This window comes from Rhinolophus ferrumequinum, chromosome 5 (genome assembly GCF_004115265.2).
Source record: "Rhinolophus ferrumequinum isolate MPI-CBG mRhiFer1 chromosome 5, mRhiFer1_v1.p, whole genome shotgun sequence".
In the NCBI taxonomy this organism is placed as follows: Eukaryota; Metazoa; Chordata; class Mammalia; order Chiroptera; family Rhinolophidae; genus Rhinolophus; species Rhinolophus ferrumequinum.
In genome coordinates, this window is record NC_046288.1 from 58,746,061 (window position 1) to 58,768,389 (window position 22,329).

General features: G+C 36.6%; 1 protein-coding gene across 5 annotated transcripts in view; it reads left to right on the forward strand.

Annotated features, from left to right (window-relative positions):
• SEC24B (SEC24 homolog B, COPII coat complex component) overlaps positions 1 to 22,329 on the forward strand; it is an 83,465-nt gene that overhangs the window by 5,535 nt on the left and 55,601 nt on the right. For all 5 annotated transcript variants that reach the window (XM_033106352.1, XM_033106353.1, XM_033106354.1 and 2 more), the window contains one exon: positions 16,332 to 17,078. In XM_033106352.1, the coding sequence (XP_032962243.1) occupies positions 16,332 to 17,078 (747 nt within the window). The remainder of the gene's footprint in view (positions 1 to 16,331; positions 17,079 to 22,329) is intronic.

Sequence of the window (22,329 nt, forward strand, 5' to 3'; positions counted from 1 at the left end):
GCTTATTTTTCCTAGTGTTTCTGAGAAACGGGTATTGTGAAATGAGCTTTGGAACCCACAGTGCCTGGCTTCTATTCTACACTACTTACTATTTGAATTTGTGTGAATTAGTGGTAAGCTTTCATGCCCCCATTTACTTGTAAAATGACGACAGTGATACTTCACAGGATTGTTGTGAGAATTATCTAAGATTATGTAGAGACAAAGAAAGTCCCTGGTGTGTATTAGGTTCTCAACCAGTATCAGCTTTCTTTTGGCCCCTTAACTCTTAGTATTTGTTACCATGGCATCCAAAGAGGACCAACTGATGTAGTGGCAGGAAAAATCTAAATGCAATGAGATTTTATCCAAATGGTTGCATAGGCTGTATCTGTAGGCTCTTGTCTGCCAGCAGTGACTGGATTAGTCTTCGATTAGACAGAATAATCCAGGGTATCCAGATGTGATTGGAGCTCCCCATTTTTAAAACATCACTAGGATTTCTAATTGTAGATTTCCTTCAGTCTGTGTGTACATATTTTTATGCTTGTAAAATCTGTTTTAGCAATATTGATACTTTATTGGCAGTGGTAGTGTATTTCAAAATATTGATTAACCAGTACTTTGTGCACTGACTACTGAATGGATACCAGCCTTGATACTAAAGCAAGATTCAGTTAACCTGTAATATGCCAAGCATTAGTCCTGTAGTTGCTGACATGAGGTCTTATAGGCCCGGGGGAAGGGGCCAGCATTGTGGGGCATACTAGGGAGGCAGTGTCAGGGCTGTGGCTATTTACTAACTGGTTCAGAAGTATTTCAGTATTTTATCAAGAATGATTGTTAAAATGCATGCTGGCTGAACACTGACCTACTTCTCGGTAGTTCAGTAGTGAATGAATTACAGTCTTAAATCTGAGTCTGCCTCTTTATAGGATAAAGGAGCTTGACTTTGTTGCCCTGATGTTCTTTTGAAGGTAATGAAAACCTTTAACTTTTAAAAAAAGTATTGAAATTTAATTCAGAAAAAGAATGAAACAAATATTTTTGATATTAAAAATACCAGGGGTGCCAAAAAAATGTATACAAGTGGACACTTTGGTCAACATTGCTCAAGCAGTTGTTTGCCGTAATCAGAAGTGTCTGGTGGTAACCACTTTGAGCACCTCTTGTAATTGCAGAAGTCAAACATGATTTGTATTCATCTTTTGTTACCGGTATATATTGAGTATTACAATTAGTAGTTTTCCTTTCTTAAAATGTGGATACATTTTTTTGGCACCTCTGTATTGCTTCTCTGTTAAGTGTGGGTGGGGTGAGGAAATTCATTTATTTCAAGAGATCCTATGATAAATTTTTTGTATAGTGCCTAGATGTTCCATTACATACTTGCCTTGTAAATTTTGATTTCCATGTCAGGTTTGCTTAAAGCAGGAATAGAATCAATTTTCTTTGACGGAAATCTAGGCTCTGGAAGGAGATTATGTCACTGAGGCAGATAACCTTTGGGTAGATCTTGTGATACTGAGTTTCGCCAAGGAGGATACCATGCTAATTGAAAATCAGAGGCTGTGTCTAGTGCTGTGTGGTATCAGGCTGACCAGCCGTGCAGCTCCATTGAACAAGTATAATAGACTATTTGTTAAAAATCTATTGTTTGCTTCTGAAGTCAGATTGGTACCAGTAAGTAGATAAGGTGTTAGAATCTGTTTCCCTCTTTTATACAGACATACCCAACGTGAAGCTAAGAATTTAAAATTATTTCAGATATTGTATATAACCTGATTTTTTGGGTGTCACTATTTAGGCTGTTTGGTGGATGCAATGATTAAATTACTTCATTGATTCTTAACACTTGTTTTTTTTTTTTTTACATTTTTACCTCTGAAATTGGGGTGCATCTTAGAAGTGGTGGAATTTCAAAGGTGGTTTTACTGAAGTGGAAGTCATAATATAATTGTGTGAAAACCTGCCATGTATACTTGAGTAATGGCCTCCTCAGATATGTCCCCATTCTTCTAATCTCTGAAAGCATTGCGGCTGTGATTAAGAGTTGGGATATTATCCCGGATCTCAGTGGGTCTTATAAAATCACAATAGTCCTTATTAGAAGGAAAAAGGAGGCGTCAGCGCACAGAGAAAGTAATGTGACCACAGGAACCAAGAGGTTGGAATGATGTGCTTTGAAGATGGAGAAAGGGGCCAGAAGCTTAGGAATGCAGTGGCCACTAGAAACTGAGAAGGCAAGAAATTGAATTTCCTCCTCAGAGCCTTAAAAGGAACTAGCTCTGCCCATGACACTGTGACCTTAGTTCAGTGAAACCAATTTTGGGCTTTTGACCGCCAGAACTGTACAAGAAGAATACATTTGTGTTATTTTAAGCCACCGAGTTTGTGGTAATTTATTAACTAGCGGTAGGAAACTAATACACTTGGTAAGATTAAAAAAAGGTGACAGTATCAAAACACCTTAGATATAGCGATATAGAGTAGATTTTTTTTGTTTCCTTTTATTTCAGATTTTTTATACTTGAACTACTACAGAGGGTAATGTGTAAAATGCTCAAGAAAAAAAAAATCAGACCTATTTGTTGTACTAGGCATAAATTACTTTTCATAAGTGGAAGCTCTTAAAGTTTTGTGTTCTTTCTTTTTAAGTGTCATATAGTGTTTGTTGATACATTATGATGAGGTAAATGCCTGATGTAGAAATATTTGATGATGATTTACTAGGCTGCTTTTTCAGAATATGGTTATGGTTTCCATGAACGAGGCACTATGCTAACCCTTACAGATATGATAAAGCTGAGAGCAAATTTAGACCCAAGTTTTTCACTTACAGAGTTTGCAATTAGTCATTTACAGTTCATGTGAAAAGTGCTGTCGCAGTAGTTCAAGATACTATAGATGCAACATTAAGCAGGCATTCACTTATCAGGTTAGAATGTTTTCTAGAGGAAGAGCTGAGTTGAAGTCTGAAGAATGAGTAAGATTTGGTTAGATGAAGGGAGAGGAGGGGATTTTTGAAGTCTCCGGGTAAAGGGAATAGCCTGTTTGAAAGCTCAGAGGTGAAGCATGCCTTGAGAAAAATTTAGTGTGGTAAGAGTGTGTGCAATAGTGCTTCTCGGCCTTTCCATACTCAGAGCTACTTTAGTGCTAACATTTGTGATGGCATTCGTAAAGGAATTAAACTTTGAGCACCTGTATTTACAAAAAAAAAGTAAGTTTCAAAAAAGAATCTTAACTGTATTCTGCCCTAACCAACTTCTTTGATGGCTTCTTGAGGCAAAGCTCTAGCATACACTCTTACCTAAAATTGTGCTGTGGCTTCTTTGGTTTTATTTATTTTATTTATCTATTGGTGTCAAGTTATACCTCTTCCTACCAGGTCGGCATTCAGTGTCGCTTCACCATAACAATTAGCATCCTTAGTTGTAGCAAAATTATATTTCGTTTACTGATCAAAACTTTGGTAGCTCCACGTGAAGGACTTGCAGTATACAGTATATGAAGGCACGCCTGTTGAAAATCATTGTGAGAAGGAGTGGTGAGCAATGAAGCTGGGGAGGTAAGTAGGGGTCAGATCATGAAGGGAAGGGCCTTTACATTAGTTTTCTCTTCTCTATTGTAACAAATTGGAGGCTTAAAACAACATGAACTTATCATATGTGGGTTAGAAGTCAAACTGGGCTAAAGTCAGAGTGTCAGTAGGGCTCCATTACCTTCTAGAGGTTCTAGGACAGAATCCCTCTCTGCCTTTTCCAGCTTTCAGAGGCTGCCCCCATTCCTTGACTCCTGGCTGCCTCTTTCCATCTTCAAAGTTAGCAATACTGCATTTCTCTGAGAAGTCTTCTATAGTCACATCTCCCTCTTCCACTTTTAAGGACTGTGTTGATTACACTGAGCTCACCTAGGTAATTGCAGGTAATCTTCATCTTTTAAGGTCAGCTGATTAGCAACCCCAATACTATCTGCAACCCTAACTCCCCTGTGCCCTGTGTCCTACTGGTAACATAGTCACAGGTTCCAGGGATTAGGACTTTGTGACTATGGGGTGGGGGAGATGGGATGGGGGAGGGATTGTTCTGCTTTCGATTGTCTTATTGGCCATGTTAAAGAATTTGAATTTTTCCTGATGGCAAAAGAAACCATTAACAAGCCTTAAACAAGGAAGTAACAATCAGATTTGCTTTTTAGGAAAATCACTCTGGCTATGTTTGGTATAGTCATTTGTTTAAAAAATTGTGTCATACAATCAATTTAGCAGTTCATTTCCAGCACTCTTTTCTGGTGTTTTAAAAACTAATGTTGCAGTAATTTTAGATTTGCAGAAGTGATGCAAAGATGCAATACAGAAAATTGCAATACCCTCACTCAGCTTCCTCTAAAGTCTTTTATCTTTTATCTTCTTCTCATGTCTTAATATCTTACAAAACCATGGTATATTTATTAAAAGTGGAAAATTAACACTGGTGATATACACTTAACTAAACTGTAGATTTTATTTATATTTCACCAGTTTTTCCAATTTTTTTTTTTTTCCTGTCCCTGAATCCAATCCAGGATATCATGTTGCATTTAGTTGTCATGTTTTTTTATTCTTCTCTGGTCTGTGACAGTTTCTTAGTGTTTTTTTTTTGTTTGTTTGGGGATGCCTGACAGTACTAGCTATTTTATAGACAGCCCCTCACTTAGACTTGCTGACGCTTTCTGATGGTTAGACGGGGATTATGAACTTTTAGGAAGAATGCTACAGACGTGAGGTGCCCATCTTACCGCATCAGATCAGGGGTTGCACGACATCACCTTGTTTCATTGTTAGTCATGTTAACCTTGGGCACGTGATCCAGGAGATGTCTTAGCTTGAGTTGCTGTGACAAAATACCATAGATGGGGTGACTTGAACCATAGACATTTTATTTTTTCACAGTTTTGGAGGCTGGAAGTCTGAGATCAGGATGTCAGCATGGTTGGGTTCTGATGAAGATCCTCTTCCTGGCCCGCATATGACTGTCTTCTCGCTGTATTCTCACGTGGCTTTTCTCGGTGCATGCGTGTAGGGAAAAGAGATCTGTTCCTCTTTTATAAGGATACTAATTCCATCATGAGGGTCTTACACTCATGACATAATCTAGACCTAATTACCTCATAAAGGCCCTCCCTCTTAATACCATCAAGTTGGAGTTTAGGACTTCAAAATACAAATTTTGGGGGGACACATTCAGTTCATAATAGGGGCAGCCCTCCCTGCAGTTTCCCCTACTGGAAAGTTACTGTTTTTTTCTTTTCCTACTGTGTTTATTAGGAATAACTCACTTCAGTCTACATTTAATGGAAAGAGAATTAAGCTCTACCTCCTAGAATGAATATATCAGTTTGTGGCCATATGTTAAAATCAGCACAGTAATTAATAATTAATAAGTATGCTTGGGGAGAAACTTTGAAATTACTATCCTGTTTCTCTTTAAATTTTTACCCACTAATTTTAGCGTTCTTCAGTGGCTATTGCCTGCAGTAATTATCACTGCAATTCTAACGGTGATTTTTCTCTTTCCCTCATTCCTTCTACATTTATCATTTGGAATTTTTCTGTAAGGAAGATTTGTCCCTTTTCTCCTATTATAAAATTTATTAAGTCTTTTATATTATGGACTCATGGATATTTGTTTTATTCTTTGGATTATCATCATTTATATCTGCTACTCAAATTGTTACAGCTCTGGCCATTCAGAGCTCTTTCAGATTGGCTCTTGTGCACCTTAGCTCTCATCCTTTTGGGTTTTGAGCACTTCTGTACTTTCTTGCATTTATAAGAGTCTTCATCTTTTACTTGCCCTACCTTAGCACTAGAATCAGCTCTTTGTCCAAGGAGCCCTGATTCCTTTTGTTGGGGCTTACTTAGTATTTAGAAACCAAGAACTGTGCCTTGGATGTGCTCAACTGCCACCAGGTGTCACTGCTTCTAGGCTCTCGCAGTAGACAGCTAGGAGATGTATATACTCGTGTGTATACTATTAATAATTCATATATGTAAATGTGTCTAATATGTCTGCATCTGTCCATCTTGCATGCGTTTTACCTAAATATTTTTCAGGTAGTTTATCATACTGATTTGTCATAGTCTGTATTCCACTGCATTCTATCGTAGATTTTCTTGAAATCCTGGTTGATTTTTTTAAAATAAAAATTTGCATATAATAAATTTGCATTTATTCTTTGTAGTGTACAACTCTGTGGGTTTTGGCAGATGCGTGCAGTCAAGTATCCACCATCATGCTACCATATAGAAAAGTTCCATTACCATAAAAAATCCTCATGGAGTCCCCTTATAGTCAACCACTCCCTTGTCCTCTGAATCCTGGCAGCCATTACTCTGTTTTCCATCCCTGTCATTCTACCTTTTCCAGAGCATCACATAAGTGGAACCATAAAATATATAGGTTAGATTCACCTACAAGTATTTATTATCATGTGGCTTAATGTTTTAAAAAAATTGAAAACAACCAAGTGGCCAATAATAGAGAATTTATTCAATAATAGAGAATTTAAATCCATGAAATGAATACTATTCAGACATTAAAAATGATAATGGAAAGATATTCAAGTCATGCTAAATACAGAAATCATATAAAAGCTCATTAAATTAAGTAGGTATATGCAAAAAGTAAATTCTGGGTATATATACCCGTACATTAAAATGTTACTAACAGTTATCGCAGGTAGTAAAATATAGATGATTTTTATGTGATCATTTTCTATACCTTTTTGCAATGACTATATCACCTTTGTAATAAGAAAAATGCTTATAGAGTTTTTTTCAAAAATTTGACTATTCACATCTGTAACTAATTTATTCTCTCCTGCACAACTTTTGTTGCTGTCCATTTTAGAAGTATTAAAATACCAGCTGTTTTCCTATATGCTGTAAAATCATTTTGAATCTAAAGAAAGATCCTAGAAAGTGTTGTTTTTCCCTTTTTCTTAGAAATTAGTAGCATTAATGAAATTTGGCAGTACCTCAAAATGCTTGTGTAATTCATGTTTCTACTAATGTCTACTTTAAATATTTTGGCCTAAGTTGCTGTCATTAATTCCTTTTATCTTTTTATATTTTTCTGTCTTATAGCAGCGTTCAATAGGAATTTAATGCAAGCTGCATATGTAATTTTAAATTGTCTAGAAGTCACATTAAAATATCAAAAAAAACCAAGTAAAATCAATATATCCAGTTATCCCAATATATACAAAGTAATATCATTTAAAATGTATTCAGTATTTAAAAAATGATGAGATATTTTACCTTTTTACATAGTATTTATTCAAAACCCATTGTATATTTTATACTTAGAGCACTTCTCAATTCTGATTAGCCGTATTTCAAGTGCTCAGTAGCCACATGTGGCCAGTGGCTGCCCTGTTGGAAAGTGCAGGTCTGTAGCACATGTTATGATCCCCGTTGTTTTTACCTCTCATGATAGACACAATTTTCAGCTCTCAGTTTTTTTCTTTCATTTTTTTCTAGCATATCTTTCAATTCTTTTTCCATATTTTACTTAGACTATACAGCTCTCAGATTGTATTCTAGAAAGGAACTATTTTTCTAACAGAATAGGACAACTTAGTGCATTCTGCATATACATACGTGTGTGTGTGTATATATATACACACACAGACACATACACACGTATATATGTATGCATGTATATGTACATATATATGTATCTATATGTTATATTTAACTTTAAGATAACATGTAATAATTGAAACTGATGTCTAGACTTTTAAGAATATAATACATCTTTATGTTAGGTAAAGATGGATGTATTTGAGTTTTAGAATCTGGATTCTGAATATTTAAAAATAGTAATTAATTGCTGTTTCAGTTGCTATTGCTACATAACAAATTACTCCAAAGGTTGATGTTTTAAAAGACAATTTTATTATGCTCACAGATTCTGTTGATACAGAATTTGGACAGGGCACAGCAGAGATGGCTTTTCTCTCCTCTAGGAGGTCTAGGGTCTTAGCTGAGAAGACTCAAAGGTGATTCAGTGGCTGGAGATTGGAATGACCTGGAAGGCTCACTTATTCCCATGTCTGGCACCTGGACTAGCATCAGAGAAGGATTTCAGACCAGAGCACCTGCCCATTACCTCACCATGTGGTTTGGCTTCCTCAGACCATGGCAGCTGTGGAGTAATTGGACTTCTTATGTGGCTGCTCAGGGATCCACATGCAAATGTTCCATCAAACAATTGTACGACTGGTTTGCCTGTGACTGAGCTGGGAAGTCCCACAGCTTTGCCCCTGCCATTCTTTATTGGTGGCAACTGTTGCCTGCTCATATTCAAGGGGAGTAGACTTAGATCTCTACCTTTAATAGCAGAGTACCAAAGACTTTGGGCGCCGTGTTTTAAAACTGCCTCAATTGCTCAGGGAATTATAGGAAACATAGGCAAATTAAAATGCTAATATTAGTAAAATTCCCATGGTTTACAGTACTAATTTAAAAAAAAAATGAGTATAGGTGTATGTAAACTACTCATTTGTAATACTTGCCATGCTCAGTTTTTAGTATATGCAGAAGAAGTAGAACTTTAATTTTAGTTTGGTATTATGTCCTGAGAGAAAATTAGGAGAGTTAAAGTTGAAGAAAAGGAAATGCATTTCTTGTTAGGTAACAGTAAGACAAAATTTTTTAAAGACTTGTTCTAGATGGTATTTTCTTTCAATTCAAATTGAATCTTACGTTTACTTATGTATTTTTTTCAGTTCAGGCTTTAAAAAATTCGCTTAAAATATTTGAGAGGAAACATTTTGCTTTCAAAGGAGTCTTCATTTATCATTTTTGGTGAAGTTATTTTCGGATCTTCATGCTTTTAGAACATTTAAATATTAATAAAGAGTAAGGAATGGTAAGCATCGACATATAATCCCCCCTTCCACACCTTCACCCCCGCTTACCCCCTCCTAAAGTAATACCTTTCTTTTCTTTGATGGACAGAGAATAGGCTTCCTTTGATGGGTAAATTCACTTCTGGTAAATTTCAGCCAATAAAACATTTCTATTATTTTTAGAAGAATGACATTTGAGTAACTTGGTTGTTATGGTTATTTCCCTATTTTCAGATCAGGCATGCATGCGCCAACTAATTCATTAAGTGGGAAAATATCTAAACAGATTTATCCAGCTCTGACTTGGATCTCCTCTTGATTGATAAATTCATACCAGTAGAATTTTCTGAGACTGTAGTGAAGAGTAGCAAATCCATCTGTTTATATATTTAAGTGGGGGACGGAGAACATTGCACTTTTTTTTTGCCATGTTAACGAAAGATTCCTATTAGACTTTTTTCCTTTTAAGTAAGTAAATTCTTTCAGGTGAACCACGACCATGTAAAATATCCTGTAAGAAAAACAAAATTTTTTTTACAGTTTAATCTGAGTTTTCGTTCTCTATATACTTCTCAGAATAGTGTGAGTATTCTTTCCTTACGGCTTGATTGTGTAAGTTATCTTTGTGTCTGTCATAGAATATATATTTACATGATCAAAGATCAAGGTTCCACTATATTATTTAGTAGAAATTGAAAGCAAAATAGGAAATATTAAGCTTTATTCATATGTCTTTTATAAGTAAATATTCTTGTACTTATTATGGCAGGGAATACAGTGACACTTCTCTGGTGTCATTGAACTTGAAACAGCTTGTGAATATTTGTTTTTGTTTTCCTTTCATTTGAGTATGGCACAGATACCTATTTCCTCCACAAAATAGAAAAATTAGATTTTTGGATAAGGTTTGCCCTTAGTTGGAACTGAGGCTAGAATTCCATTGTTTGGGACAATTGGCTAATATTTGCTGGGCTAAAGAAAGCCAGCTGGATATTAGCTTAGTGAGGGGCGGCTGATCATTGTTTAAAACTATGGACTTTAGCCAGATTACTTGATTCATATCCCAGACCAGTTACTTCCTAAGATGGTGACTGTATTAAATGACAATATCTGTGCCTCATTTATCTTATTTATAAAGTGGGTATTATGATACTGTTTACTTCTAGAGGCTATGAGGAAGATTAAAGAAATTAATATATGTAAAGCATTTAGTGAGTGGCAAATAGTGTAAAATGTTTAATAAACTATTAATAAAATTAATGTTATGATTAATGTTGCTTTTAATGATATTTGTAAAATAAATACCTTCTGATTATTGATCAAAGATATAAAAATATAAAAGTGGAAATATAAAACTGGAATGGGGAGGGTTCTAGTAAGAATGATTTTAAAATTTATCAAGCATGAAAGATTTTACTAAATAATGAGAAACTATAGCAAAAGATACCATGAACAAAGTCAAAAGACAAACAGTAACTTGAAGAAAAATATATACATCGTGTAAAAATAACATAAGGTTAAATTTCTTAATATACAAGAACATTTATAAGTCATTAGGGGAAACAACGCCCTGTGGAGAAATGGCAGATAACAGAGGGAGACACCCAATGTGTAAGGAATATTTGAAAAGATTCTCAGCATCAAAGTAAAGTACTGCAAACTGAAATGTTTTTCATTTATCCGATTGGCAGAGATTAAAATGTTACTCAATGCTGGGAAGATGAGGCATTATTGAGTCTTATTGTTGGGAGGTATAAATTGATAGACATTATTGGAGAGATATTTGGCAATAATGGTCAATTTTAAAAGCACAAACCCTTTGAACCTGCAGCTTCACTTCTAGGAACTTTCCCTGCAGATTCATCACAGATGTTGACCTCGTTAATACAAATTAGTTCACTCTCTGAAATAAATACTCATCAATGGGGATTTAGTAAATAATGTTATAGCTCTACATGAAATACTGTAGGTTTTTTTTTTTAGAAGAATAATGATTTATTTATGCTAACACAGAATGATATCTAGGATAGAATAAGTGAAAGCCAACTGTACTATGATCTTTGTATGTTTAAAAAAAGTGTGTGTGTGTGTGTGTGTGTGTGTGTGTGCGCTTATATATACACTACATATACACATAGGTATACAAAGGATACAAAAGAAACCATTAGCTGTAGCTGCATTTGGGAAGTTTGATATCAGAGAGAGAGAGAAGGGGACTTGTACTTTTCACTTTTTTTTTTATTAGTTTCAGGTGTACAAGACAATGTAATAGTTAGACATTTATCATTTATATCCCTCACACAGTGTCAACCCCTCTCCCTCCATCTACTACCCCTCTGACATCGCACACAGCCATTACATTTCCACTGTCTCTATTCCTAATGCTGTACTCCACTTCTTGTAACTATACATATACATAAAATTGTAGTTGACATTCATTATTGTTCAGCTTCAGCTTCAGGTGTATGGACAGTACAGTGATCAGGCATCTACATCATCCCTGAGGTGGTCTCCCTAACGACACAAGTGTCCACCAGATACCCTACAAAATCTTTACAACATTATTGATAACATTCCCCAAATTGACTTTCGTATCCCGGTGGCAATTTTGTGGTTACTGATTGTGCTTTCTAATCCCCTCACCTTGCCTCTTATCCCCACCCCCGCTTCCATCTAGCAACCCTGTTTTTCCTTTATGTCTCTGAAACTGTTTCTGATTAGTTCATTCATTTATTCTATTCTTTAGGTTCCATATATAAGTGAGATCATATGGTACTTATCTTTCTCTGTCTGACTTATTTCACTTAGTATAATCTCTAGGTCCATCCATATTGTTGCAAATGGTAAGATTTCATTCTTCTTTATGGCTGTGTAATACTTCATTGTATAAATGTACCACAGTTTCTTGATCCAGTCATCTACCGATGGGCGTTTTGGTTGTTGCCATGTCTTGGCTATTGTGTATAGTGCTGCAGTAAACATAGGGGTGCATAAATTTTTTTGAATTAGAGTTTTGGATTTCTCTGGATAGATACCTAGGAGTGGAATTGCTGGGTCATAAGGTAGTTCCATTTTCAGATTTTTGAGATACCTCCATCCTGTTTTTCATAGTGGCTGCACCATTTGCAATCCCACCAACAGTGCACAAGGGTCCCCTTTTCTCCACATCCTCGCCAGCACTTGTTTGTTGATTTATTGCTGATAGCTGTTTTGACTGGGGTGAGGTGGTATCTCATTGTGGTTTTTATTTGCATTTCTCTAATGATTAGTGTGGTGGAGCATTTTTTCATATGTCTGTTTGCCATCTGTATGTCCTCTTTAGAAAAATGTCTCTTCATGTCCTCTGCCCATTTTTTAGTTGGGTTGTTTGTTTTTTTTTGGAGTTGAGTTGAGTTTTTTATAAATTTTGGATATTAAGCCCTTATTGGATATTTCATTGGCAAATATCGTCTCCCGTTCATTAGGATCCCTTTTTGTTTTATTGACAGTTTCCTTTGTTGTGAAAAATCTTTAGTTTGATGTAATCCCACATGTTTGTTTTTTCTCTTAACTTCCCTTGCCTGAGGGGATATATCAATAAAGATCTTACCCCGGTAACATCTGTAAACTTTCTTCCTGTATTTTCTTCTAGCAGTTTTATGGTTTCAGATCTTACATTTAAGTCTCTAATCCATTTTGAATTTATTCTTGTATATGGTGTAAGGAGGTGGTCCAGCTTCATTTTTTACCATGTGTCTGTCCAGGTTTCCCAGCACCATTTATTGAATAGACTGTCTATGCCACTGTAAATTCTTGCTTCCATTGTCGTAGATTAAATGACCATATAGGCATGGATTTATTTCTGGGTTCTCTATTCTGTTCCATTGATCTATATGTCTGTTTTTATGTCAGTACCATGCTGTTTTGATTACTGTAGCCTTGTATTATAATTTGATGTCAGGTATCATTATACTTCCCACTTTGTTCTTATTTCTCAAGATTGTCGAGGCTATCCGGGGTCTTTTATAGTTCCATATAAATTTTAGGATTATATGTTCTATTTCTGTGAAAATGTCCTTGGTAGTTTGATAGGAATTGCGTTGAATCTGTATATTGCCTTAGGCAGTATGGACATTTTAATGACATTAATTCTTCCTCTCCATGAACAAGGTATGTGTTATGTGTTTCCATCCATTTGGATTTTTTTTTTTTTTTTTTAAGATTTTATTGGGGAAGACGAACAACTTCATTGGGGAACAGTGTGTGCTTCCAGGACTTTTTCCAAGTCAAGTTGTTGTCCTTTCAATCTTATTTGTGGAGGGCGCAGCTCAGCTCCAGGTCCTTTTGCTGTTGTTAGTTGCAGGGGGCGCAGCCCACCACCCTTTGAGGGAGTCGAACCGGCAACCTTGTGGTTGAAAGGACGCACTCCAACCAACTGTGCCATCCGGGAGCTCAGTGGCAGCTCAGCTCAAGGTGCCGTGTTCAATCTTAGTTGCAGGGGGTGCAGCCTACCATCCCTTGCGGGAGTTAAGGAATCGAACTGGCCACCTTGTGGTTGAGAAGACGCAGTCCAACCAACTGAGCCAGCCCGGAGCTCAGCGGCAGCTCAGCTCAAGGTGTCATGTTCGATCTTAGTTGCAGGGGGCGCAGCCTACCATCCCTCGCAGGGGACGAGGAATCGAACTGGCACTCTTGTGGTTGAGAGCCCACTGGCCCATGTGGGAATCAAACCGGCAGCCTTCTACGTTAAGAGCATGGAGCTCCAACCGCCTGAGCCACCGGGCCGGCCCTAATTTGTATCTTCTTTAATTTCTCTCTTCAGTGTCTTATAATTTTTTGAGTACAGATCTTTTACTTCTTTGGTTAAATTTATTAGCAGGTATTTTATCGTCTTTGAAGCAATTGTAATTGGGACTGTTTTCTTAATTTCTTCTTCTGATATTTTATTATCGGTATATACAAATGCAACTGATTTCTGAATATTAATTTTGTATTCTGCTACTTTACTAAATTCATTTGTCAGTTAAAATAGTTTTTTGGTGGAGTCTTTAGGGTTCTCTATATATGGTATCATGTCATCTGCATAGGATGACAATTTTACTTCCTCCTTACCAATTTGGATGCCTTTTATTTCTTTTTCTTGTCTGATTGCTGTGGCTAGAACTTCCAGCACTATGTTAAATAGAAGTGGAGAAAGTGGGCAACCTTGTCTTGTTCCTGATCATAAGGGGAATGGTTTTAGCTTTTCCCCATTGAGTATGATGTTAGCTGTGGGTTTATCATATATGGCCTTTATTATGTTGAGATATGGTCCCTCTTTTCCCACTTTCTAAAGAGTTTTTATCATAAATGGCTGCTGTATTTTGTCAGATGCTTTTTCTGTGTATCTATTGATATGATCATATGATTTTTATTTTTCATTTTGTTAATGTGGTGTATCACATTAATTGATTTGTAGATGTTGAACCACCCTTGCATACCAGGAATGAATCCCACTTGATCATGGTGTATGATCTTTTTAATGTATTGCTGAATTCTGTTCACTAATATTTTGTTGAGGATTTTTGCATCTATGTTCATTAGGGATATTGGCCTATAGTTTTCTTTTTTTGTAATGTCTTTGTCTGATTTTGTGATCGCGGTGATAGTGGCCTCATAAAAAGTGTTTGGGAGCCTTCTCTCCTCCTGGATTTTTTGGAATAGTTTGAGGAGAATAGGTGATAATTCTTTTTTGAATGTTTTGTAAAATTCACCTGTAAAGCCATCTGGTCCAGGGATTTTGTTTGTTGGGAGCCTGTTGATTACTGATTGAATTTCCTTGGTGGTAATCAGTCTATTCAGGTTTTCTGTTTCTTCTTGAGTTAGCCTTGGAAGGTTGTATGCTTCTAGAAAATTGTCCATTTCTTCCAGATTGTCTAATTTGCTGGCATATAGTTGCTCATGGTAATTTTTAAAAATTTTTTGTATTTCTGTGGTGTCTGTTGTCACTTCTGTTTCATTTCTGATTTTATTAATTTGGGTCCTCTCTTTTTTTTGATGAGTCTAGCTAAAGGTTTGTCGATTTTGTTTATCTTCTCTAAAAAACAGCTGTTGGATTCATTGATCTTTTGTATTGTTTTTTTGGTCTCTTTTTCATTTATTTCCACTCTGATTTTTATTATCTCCTTCCTTGTACTCTTTTTGGGCTTATTTTGCTGTTCTTTTTCTAGATCTCTTAAGTGTAAAGATAAACTGTTGATTAGTGATTTTTCTTGTTTTTTTTTTTTTTTGGTAGACCTGCATTGCTATGAATTTCCCTCTTAGGGCTGCTTTCGCTGCATCCCATAGGTTTTGGGCTGTCGTGTTTTCATTTTCGTTTGTCTCTGAGGTATCTTTAGATTTCTTCCTTGATCTCGTTGACCCATTCATTGTTTGGTAACATGTTGTTCAGCCTCCATGTATTTGTGTGTCTTCCAGTTCTTTTCCTGCAGTTGATTTCTAATTTCATAGCACTGTTGTAAGAGAAGAGAATTGGTATGATTTTAATTTTCTTAAATTTATCAAGAATTGTTTTGTTGCCTAACATGTGGTCTATCTTGGAAAATGTTTCATGTGTACTTGAGAAGAACGTGTATTCTGCAGCTTTGGGGTGAAATGCTCTGATAATATCGATTAAATCCAGCTAGTCCAATGTGTCATTTAAGGCTGTTGTTTCCATATTGATTTTCTTTCTAGAAGACTGTACTTTTCACTTTATATTTTTCATTGTTTGAATTTTTTTTTTTTACACTGAGTATATTATCACTTTTGTAGTTTTTTTTTTTTTTTAAAGCTAATAAAAAAGGTTTGAACTTCTTCCATGCTGGGTATGTTAGTTATCAATTGCTGCATGACAAAGTACCACAGAACTTAGCAATTTAAAAGAGCAAATACTTAATCTCAAAGTTTCTGAGGGATGTGAACTTGGGAATGGCCTAGGTGGGTGGTTCTGGTTTAGGGTCTCATGAGACTGTAGTCAATCTATCGATTGGAGCTGTAGTCATCTGAAGACTGTACTAGGTATGAAGGATCTGCTTCCAAGCTCATTCATGTGGTTGTTGGAAGGCCTCAGTTTCTCTTGGGCCAGAAAATTCCATTCCTCACTCCATGGAGCTCTTCACAATTTGGTAATTTGTTCTTCCAGGCTGAGTGATCTAAGAGAGCTAGCACCCAAGACTGGGCAACTCTTGGAAGTGATATATCACTTCCTTTGCTATGTGCTATCGGTCATGTAGACCAATTCTGGTACATTTTGAGAGGCTGTGAATACCGGGAAGTAGGGGTCATTGGAGGCCATCTTGGAGACTAGTATCACAGTGGGCCTATAACAGTATATGTCTTTTGTAACAATTTGGGATTGTAGAGAAGCAAATTAATTAGAAAACAGTTGGGTGGGAACTGTGCTTAAAAATTAGTTATCTCCTTATCAATCCCTGTAAATATTTGCTTTTCTTTTTCAGGTCCAGCACAAAATCAAATGCAGGTTCCACCTGGGTATGGATTGCATCCTCAAAACTATAATGTTCCCTCAGGACATTACTCTCAAGGACCTGGGAAAACGACCTCATTGCCATTGGATAGCCAGAGTGGTGGTTACTACTCTGGTGTCTATACGATACCAACACAAAATGTGGTGACTCCTAACACAGCAAACCAACAATCAGGAGCACAGCAGATCTATGGCAGGGGTCCTCCTGCCCCTCACATTGTGGGATCCACTCCAGGATATTTCCAAGGTGCCGCATCATCATCATCCCATTTGCATACGAGTGCCTCCCAGCCATACTCCTCTTTTGTGAATCACTACAATAGTCCAGCCATGTACTCTGCCAATTCTCCTGCTGTTTCTCAGGGATTTCCCTCTACTTGTGGTCACTATGCTGTGTCAACTGTTTCTAATGCTGCATATCCTAGTGTTTCATATCCCTCTCTGCCTGCTGGTGATCCATATGGGCAACAAATGTTTACCTCACAGAATGCTTCAACTATCAGGTCGGTTAGAGAGAATTCATTTTCTGGTCAAAATACCGCTGTCAGCCATCCATCACCACTTCCACCTCCACCTTCACAACAGTACCACCAGCAGCTGAGTCTTTCAGGATACAGTCCTCTCTCGTGGTCAGCTTCAGGCCTTCCATCAACCCAGGACAATCTCATCCGAAACCACTCTGGCTCCCTGGCTACAGCCAACAACAACCCAAATGCTGGTAGGTTGCATGAAAAGTTCACCAAAGCATGGCTGAAAATCAGTGCATTTCCCATCACATTTTTATTTGCATCAAAGTTAAAATGATATTGCCAACAGAAAATTGGAAATTAGCTTACTTTTGTAATTAATTTGCTTTATTTATTGTGGTATTACGCATCACTTCCCTGGGCCATTCCCCTTCACTTATTCACAATTAGCCACCCAACCATCTGCCTCATAAAGCCTAGTTCCTTGCCATGATTGGGATCTCAGTCAATATTTTTTGATGTTTTGTGCCTCTACAATAGTTGTCTTTAATGTGAGTTAGGTATAGAGCAAATGGAAGGGTCCATTTGACGATGTGCTTTGTTAGCCATTACTTTTATCTTAATACTAGCTCCACTTTGGGATAGTTACTATACCAGCCAGAGCCCCACTCACTATAGGAAAGATGATGGCCTGCAGTATAACACTGGTTTCTCTAAGTTAGCTCCTACTAGTGACTTTGACAGAAGACCTATTTCCTATACATTAAAGCTGATGTTTTCTTATTCCCAAATTGGTAAGTTAGGATGAAGGATGGGGAAGGGGAGGAAAGATGCATAAAGAATAATACCCTTGTAGTTAGTCTTTGTGATCTTCCTAAACCAAGATGTTAGATTTATTCGTTGAAAAATTATGAGTGTAAGCATATAGTTTTTTCAGTGGGGGGTTCCTATAGAATATGCTCTTTTTCATTTTTACTTTTATTTTTTTATTGGGGATCAGTGTGTTTCTCCAGGGCCCATTAGCTCTAAGTCATTGTCCTTCAATCTCGTTGTGGCAAGGCGCAGCTCAGCTCCAAGTCCAGTTGCTGTTTTCAATCTTTAGTTGCAGGGGGCGCAGCCCACCATCCCTTGCGGAAGTCGAACTGGCAACCTTGTGGTTGAGAGGATGCGCTCCAACCAACTGAGCCATCCGGGAGCTCAGCGGCAGCTCAGCCCAAGGTGTCGTGTTCAATCTTAGTTGCAGGGGGTGCTGCCCACCATCCTTTGCAGGACTCCAGGAATCGAACTGGCAACCTTATGGTTGAGAGCGCACTGGCCCATGTGGGAATCGAACCGGCAGCCTTCGGAGTTAGGTGCATGGAGCTCCAACCGCCTGAGCCTCCGGGCCGGCCCTCTATCTTCACTCTTAATCCCAATACTGTACTGTGAAAGCCATAATAAATATAATTTTAGAAGTTAATTTGTTAAGAAATGTTTTTTGTGTTTTTTTTACCTTTAGGTTGTTAAATTACTTTTAAATTGTATTTTAGAAGTTGACAAATATATCTCAGGTTAATATGTCAGATGCTCTTCGCCATTTCAAAAGAAATACAGAGGTTCCTTAAAATCTACTTTAAAATTAAATATTACAGAAGTTCCCAAACTTTCTCAGTTGATGTATCTCAGTGTTTTTTCACAGTACCCCAGACAACTTAGTAATAATAGTTCAGGTGTTTGCCAGATGTCAAGAAACTCTGTTTCTTTTGAAAATTTAAAATGTCCTTTGGAACCCTGTGAGTTTGTTACAGGGGCTTCTTGTATACCTAAGTACAAGGTTTGGGAATCATGGGAATATTGATTTTAATTTTTTAGGAAGACAGGCAACTTAATTGCTTTCTCTTAAACTGTATTGCCATATTAAAATGAGAATCTTAGATATTAAACATAGTTTTGTGTGAAATTCATCCTTTGAGGAATAGAAAAAATGGTTGCATTTTTTATTGCTTGATTATACTGATTTCATTTTCAAGTATAATAAAACTTCTTAAGCAATTTGTAAAGGCCTGGAGATCCAGAAGCATAAACCTGAGTTAAGTGATTATCAAAAATACTGTGATGGATACAAGCTGTTATTTTTTAGGCAGTTGATGAATTCAAACTCAGAAACATGGTATAAAAGACCTTCAAATGTTACCTCATTTGTCTCTTTATTGTAGAAAAGCATATTAGTATAATTTAGTACTAGAACTTCAGATTATTTTATTAGAAAGCATCCAAGCATGTATATTTTAAGTGCTATATTTGGTTGTTCACTCGGTAAAATTTTGGCTACTGTTGAAAAGATGTCATTTCATTAGGCCATTTAAAAAATTTTAAACTGTCACTGTAGTTAAATCTCTCAAGGTTTCAAAACTCTGTTTTAGATTGAGGTGAAGTTGGTTGAGTGTGTGACTTTGGGATATAAAGGTACCAATCTTTGATAGTAAGATAAGTACTGAAACTCGAGGTTAATTTAAAGCCATTTTCTTAAAATTTTTACTACCCTTTGTTTTGAAAAGTACATAATTTTAAAACTTAGCAAGATAAATCTTGTTGCCAAGATCTAGAATTTTGTCAGAAAAAATATATATTTAAAAAATTTTTTTTAAATTGGGGAATATTGGGGAACAGTGTGTTTTTCCAGGACCCATCAGGTCCATGTCAAGTCTTTCTTTTCAATCTAGTTGTGGAGGGTGCAGCTCACTGGCCCATGTGGGAATTGAACTGGCGATCTTGGTCGCCAGCAGTGTGCTCTAACCACTGAGCAACCAGCCGTCCCAGAAAAAAAAAATTTTATTAAAATTATTTTTACTATTCCTTGCTTAATAAGGATCACATCTTAATAGCATATTACACAATAGTACTCTGTAATTAGTAATAGTACTATCTGATTATTGCTGTTTTACTATGTATAATTTTATAAAACAAGAAGCATTTAAAAGGCTACTTATAAAAATAATAATAATAAACATTTATATAATCATTGTATAAAAATCCACAACATAAGTGACACTAACACATAGTCACTAAGTCAATATTATATGTATTATGTCAGGGTGGTGATGTGCCTGAGGAAAAGCAAAATAAATACTCTGTAGGAGATGATTATCTGGACAAAGAAATACAAGCAAGTTAGAAATGAAGTAGAAAACTACATTGGAGGTGCAAATAGTACAGTAGAGAAAAGCTTTGGAAGCTTGTAAGGTTGCAGAATTGCAAAATAGGAATAACATAATTTAGCTCCCTCACATTCATACTCCTTCAGTTTTTCCAAAGCTACTCTTGAACCTTATCATCTTCTCTCAACTTTGTACCTCCCACTTGTAAATTTTTCTACATTGATTCCTTCTCTAAACTCCTAAGATAAGATGTTCGTCTTTGTGATCACTTCCTTCAGGTCTTGGCTTTATCAGGTATCCCTTTTCCTGTGTTAACAATTTCTTAGGTTCTATCAGGCTATTATAATACTATCAGAAAGGTGAGAGGAATTGATGAAGGAAAAACATAAGCTTGGTCCTGTGTGGTCCAGCAGCCATCAAAAGTTTTTAAGCAAGGGGTGACACTATATGATTTATGTTTCAGAACTTTATGAGCAGTGTGGTAGGTAGACTGGAGGAGGAAGAACTTGGAGACAGGAAGACAAGCTAGGATGGAATCACTACAATTATCTACATGCAGGATGGTGACTTGGGCTGGGACTTGTTTAGACATAAGACAGATAACAGAGATGATTTTGGGGATTTGTTGATTCAGTTTATGAACCAAAAGGAAGAATAAAAGATACCTTTTAATTTTTCTAGCTTGAATAACTTGAATGTGTTTGTGGTGCTATTAGCTGAGGATTATTTAATCTCTAGTAGTTCTGAAAGAATTTTGTACACAATTACTAAGGAGCTACAAGAACGAAGTAGGAACTACCTTAATACAAGGGGGGGAAAAGACATGATTTATTCTTGAATCGTGAGTTCTGTCTCTAAACATCCCATACCTGCAGAAATACAGCTGTTCATTTTTCATAATGCCAGTTTTATATGTTATTCTATCAAATTCTTTGTGAAAGGGGCACTTTCTTTTTGGCTGGCATGCTTCTATGGTCCTTAATGTTCGTAGAACTTTTCTCCATTCGTTTGACACATTTGAAAGCCATCTATGACAGGCATTGTTTTAATGCTGGGAGATGAAATAGTGAGTAAAAATACTTGATCCTTGTCCTCATGAAGTTTGCAAATCTATGTGGGGAAGCAAACATCCAAATAAACACACATGAATATAAAAGTTATTTAAGTATTGTGAAGCAGAGATATATGGTGCTTGGCCAGCGCACTCTAGGTATATCTATTAGTCATGACGCTTGGAGAAATTTTCCCTGATACTCAACATCTGAGCTGAAATCTGAAGGATGAGTTCTCTTATGGCTTCATTCACATGTCTGGCAGTTGGTGTAGACTGTTGACGGGGCACCTAAGTTGATTTCCACTTGACTAAACTACCTTACACACCTTACACGATGTCGGCACATTGCAAGAGTGGAAAGGCATAAGTTGCAAGGCCTCTCGAGACTTGAGGTATGGGACCTGCACACCATTACTTCTGCCACATTCTGTTGATTAAAGCTAGTCAGGGTTAGCCCCAAATTTGGGGATGGGATAATAGAATCCCCTTCTTAAGGAACAGCAAAATAATGCAACTGTGTTTTTAGTCTCCCACGATGACGTTTGTTCTTCCTGAAAATGATGACGTAATCAGCATACTTAGACTCCCTTCCACCTTCTTTCCCCATTCCCCATGTTTATATCATTTGTACATTATAAGGACACATTTTGTTCTGTCACTGTAGTTCTACATTTGTTTCAGTCTTAGACCATTTGTTTCCGTCTTAGACCACATGCACCACACACACACATCATGCATATATACACATACATAACGTGTCTGTCTGTATATGTGTGTATATACATACCTATGTATGTATATATTTAGTATATATTTATCCAATGCTTACTACTAGTCTTTTGCCTTAGGTTTTTTACCCCAGATTTGAGATATAATTGACATATAATGTTGTATAAGCTTAAGGTGTACAATATGATAATTTGATATACATATGCTATAAAATGATTACCACAGTAGAGTTAATTGATACATCCATCACCTTCACATAATTACCTTTTTTATGCGTGTGGTGATAATATTTATGATCTATTCTCAGCAACTTTTAAATATATAATACAGTATTGTTGGCTATAATCAACCGTGCTTTACATTAAATCCCAAGAATTTATTCATTTTACCAGTTTGTACCCTTTGATTGGCACCTCCACATTCCCCTCCCCTCTAGTCCCTGGCAACCCAGTCTGCTGTTTCTGAGTTCAGCTTTCTTAGATTCCACATATACGTTGGATAATACACTATTTGTGTTTCTCTGTCTGACTTAACCTCACTCAGCGTAATACCTCAAGGTCCATCCATGTTGTTGCAAGTAGC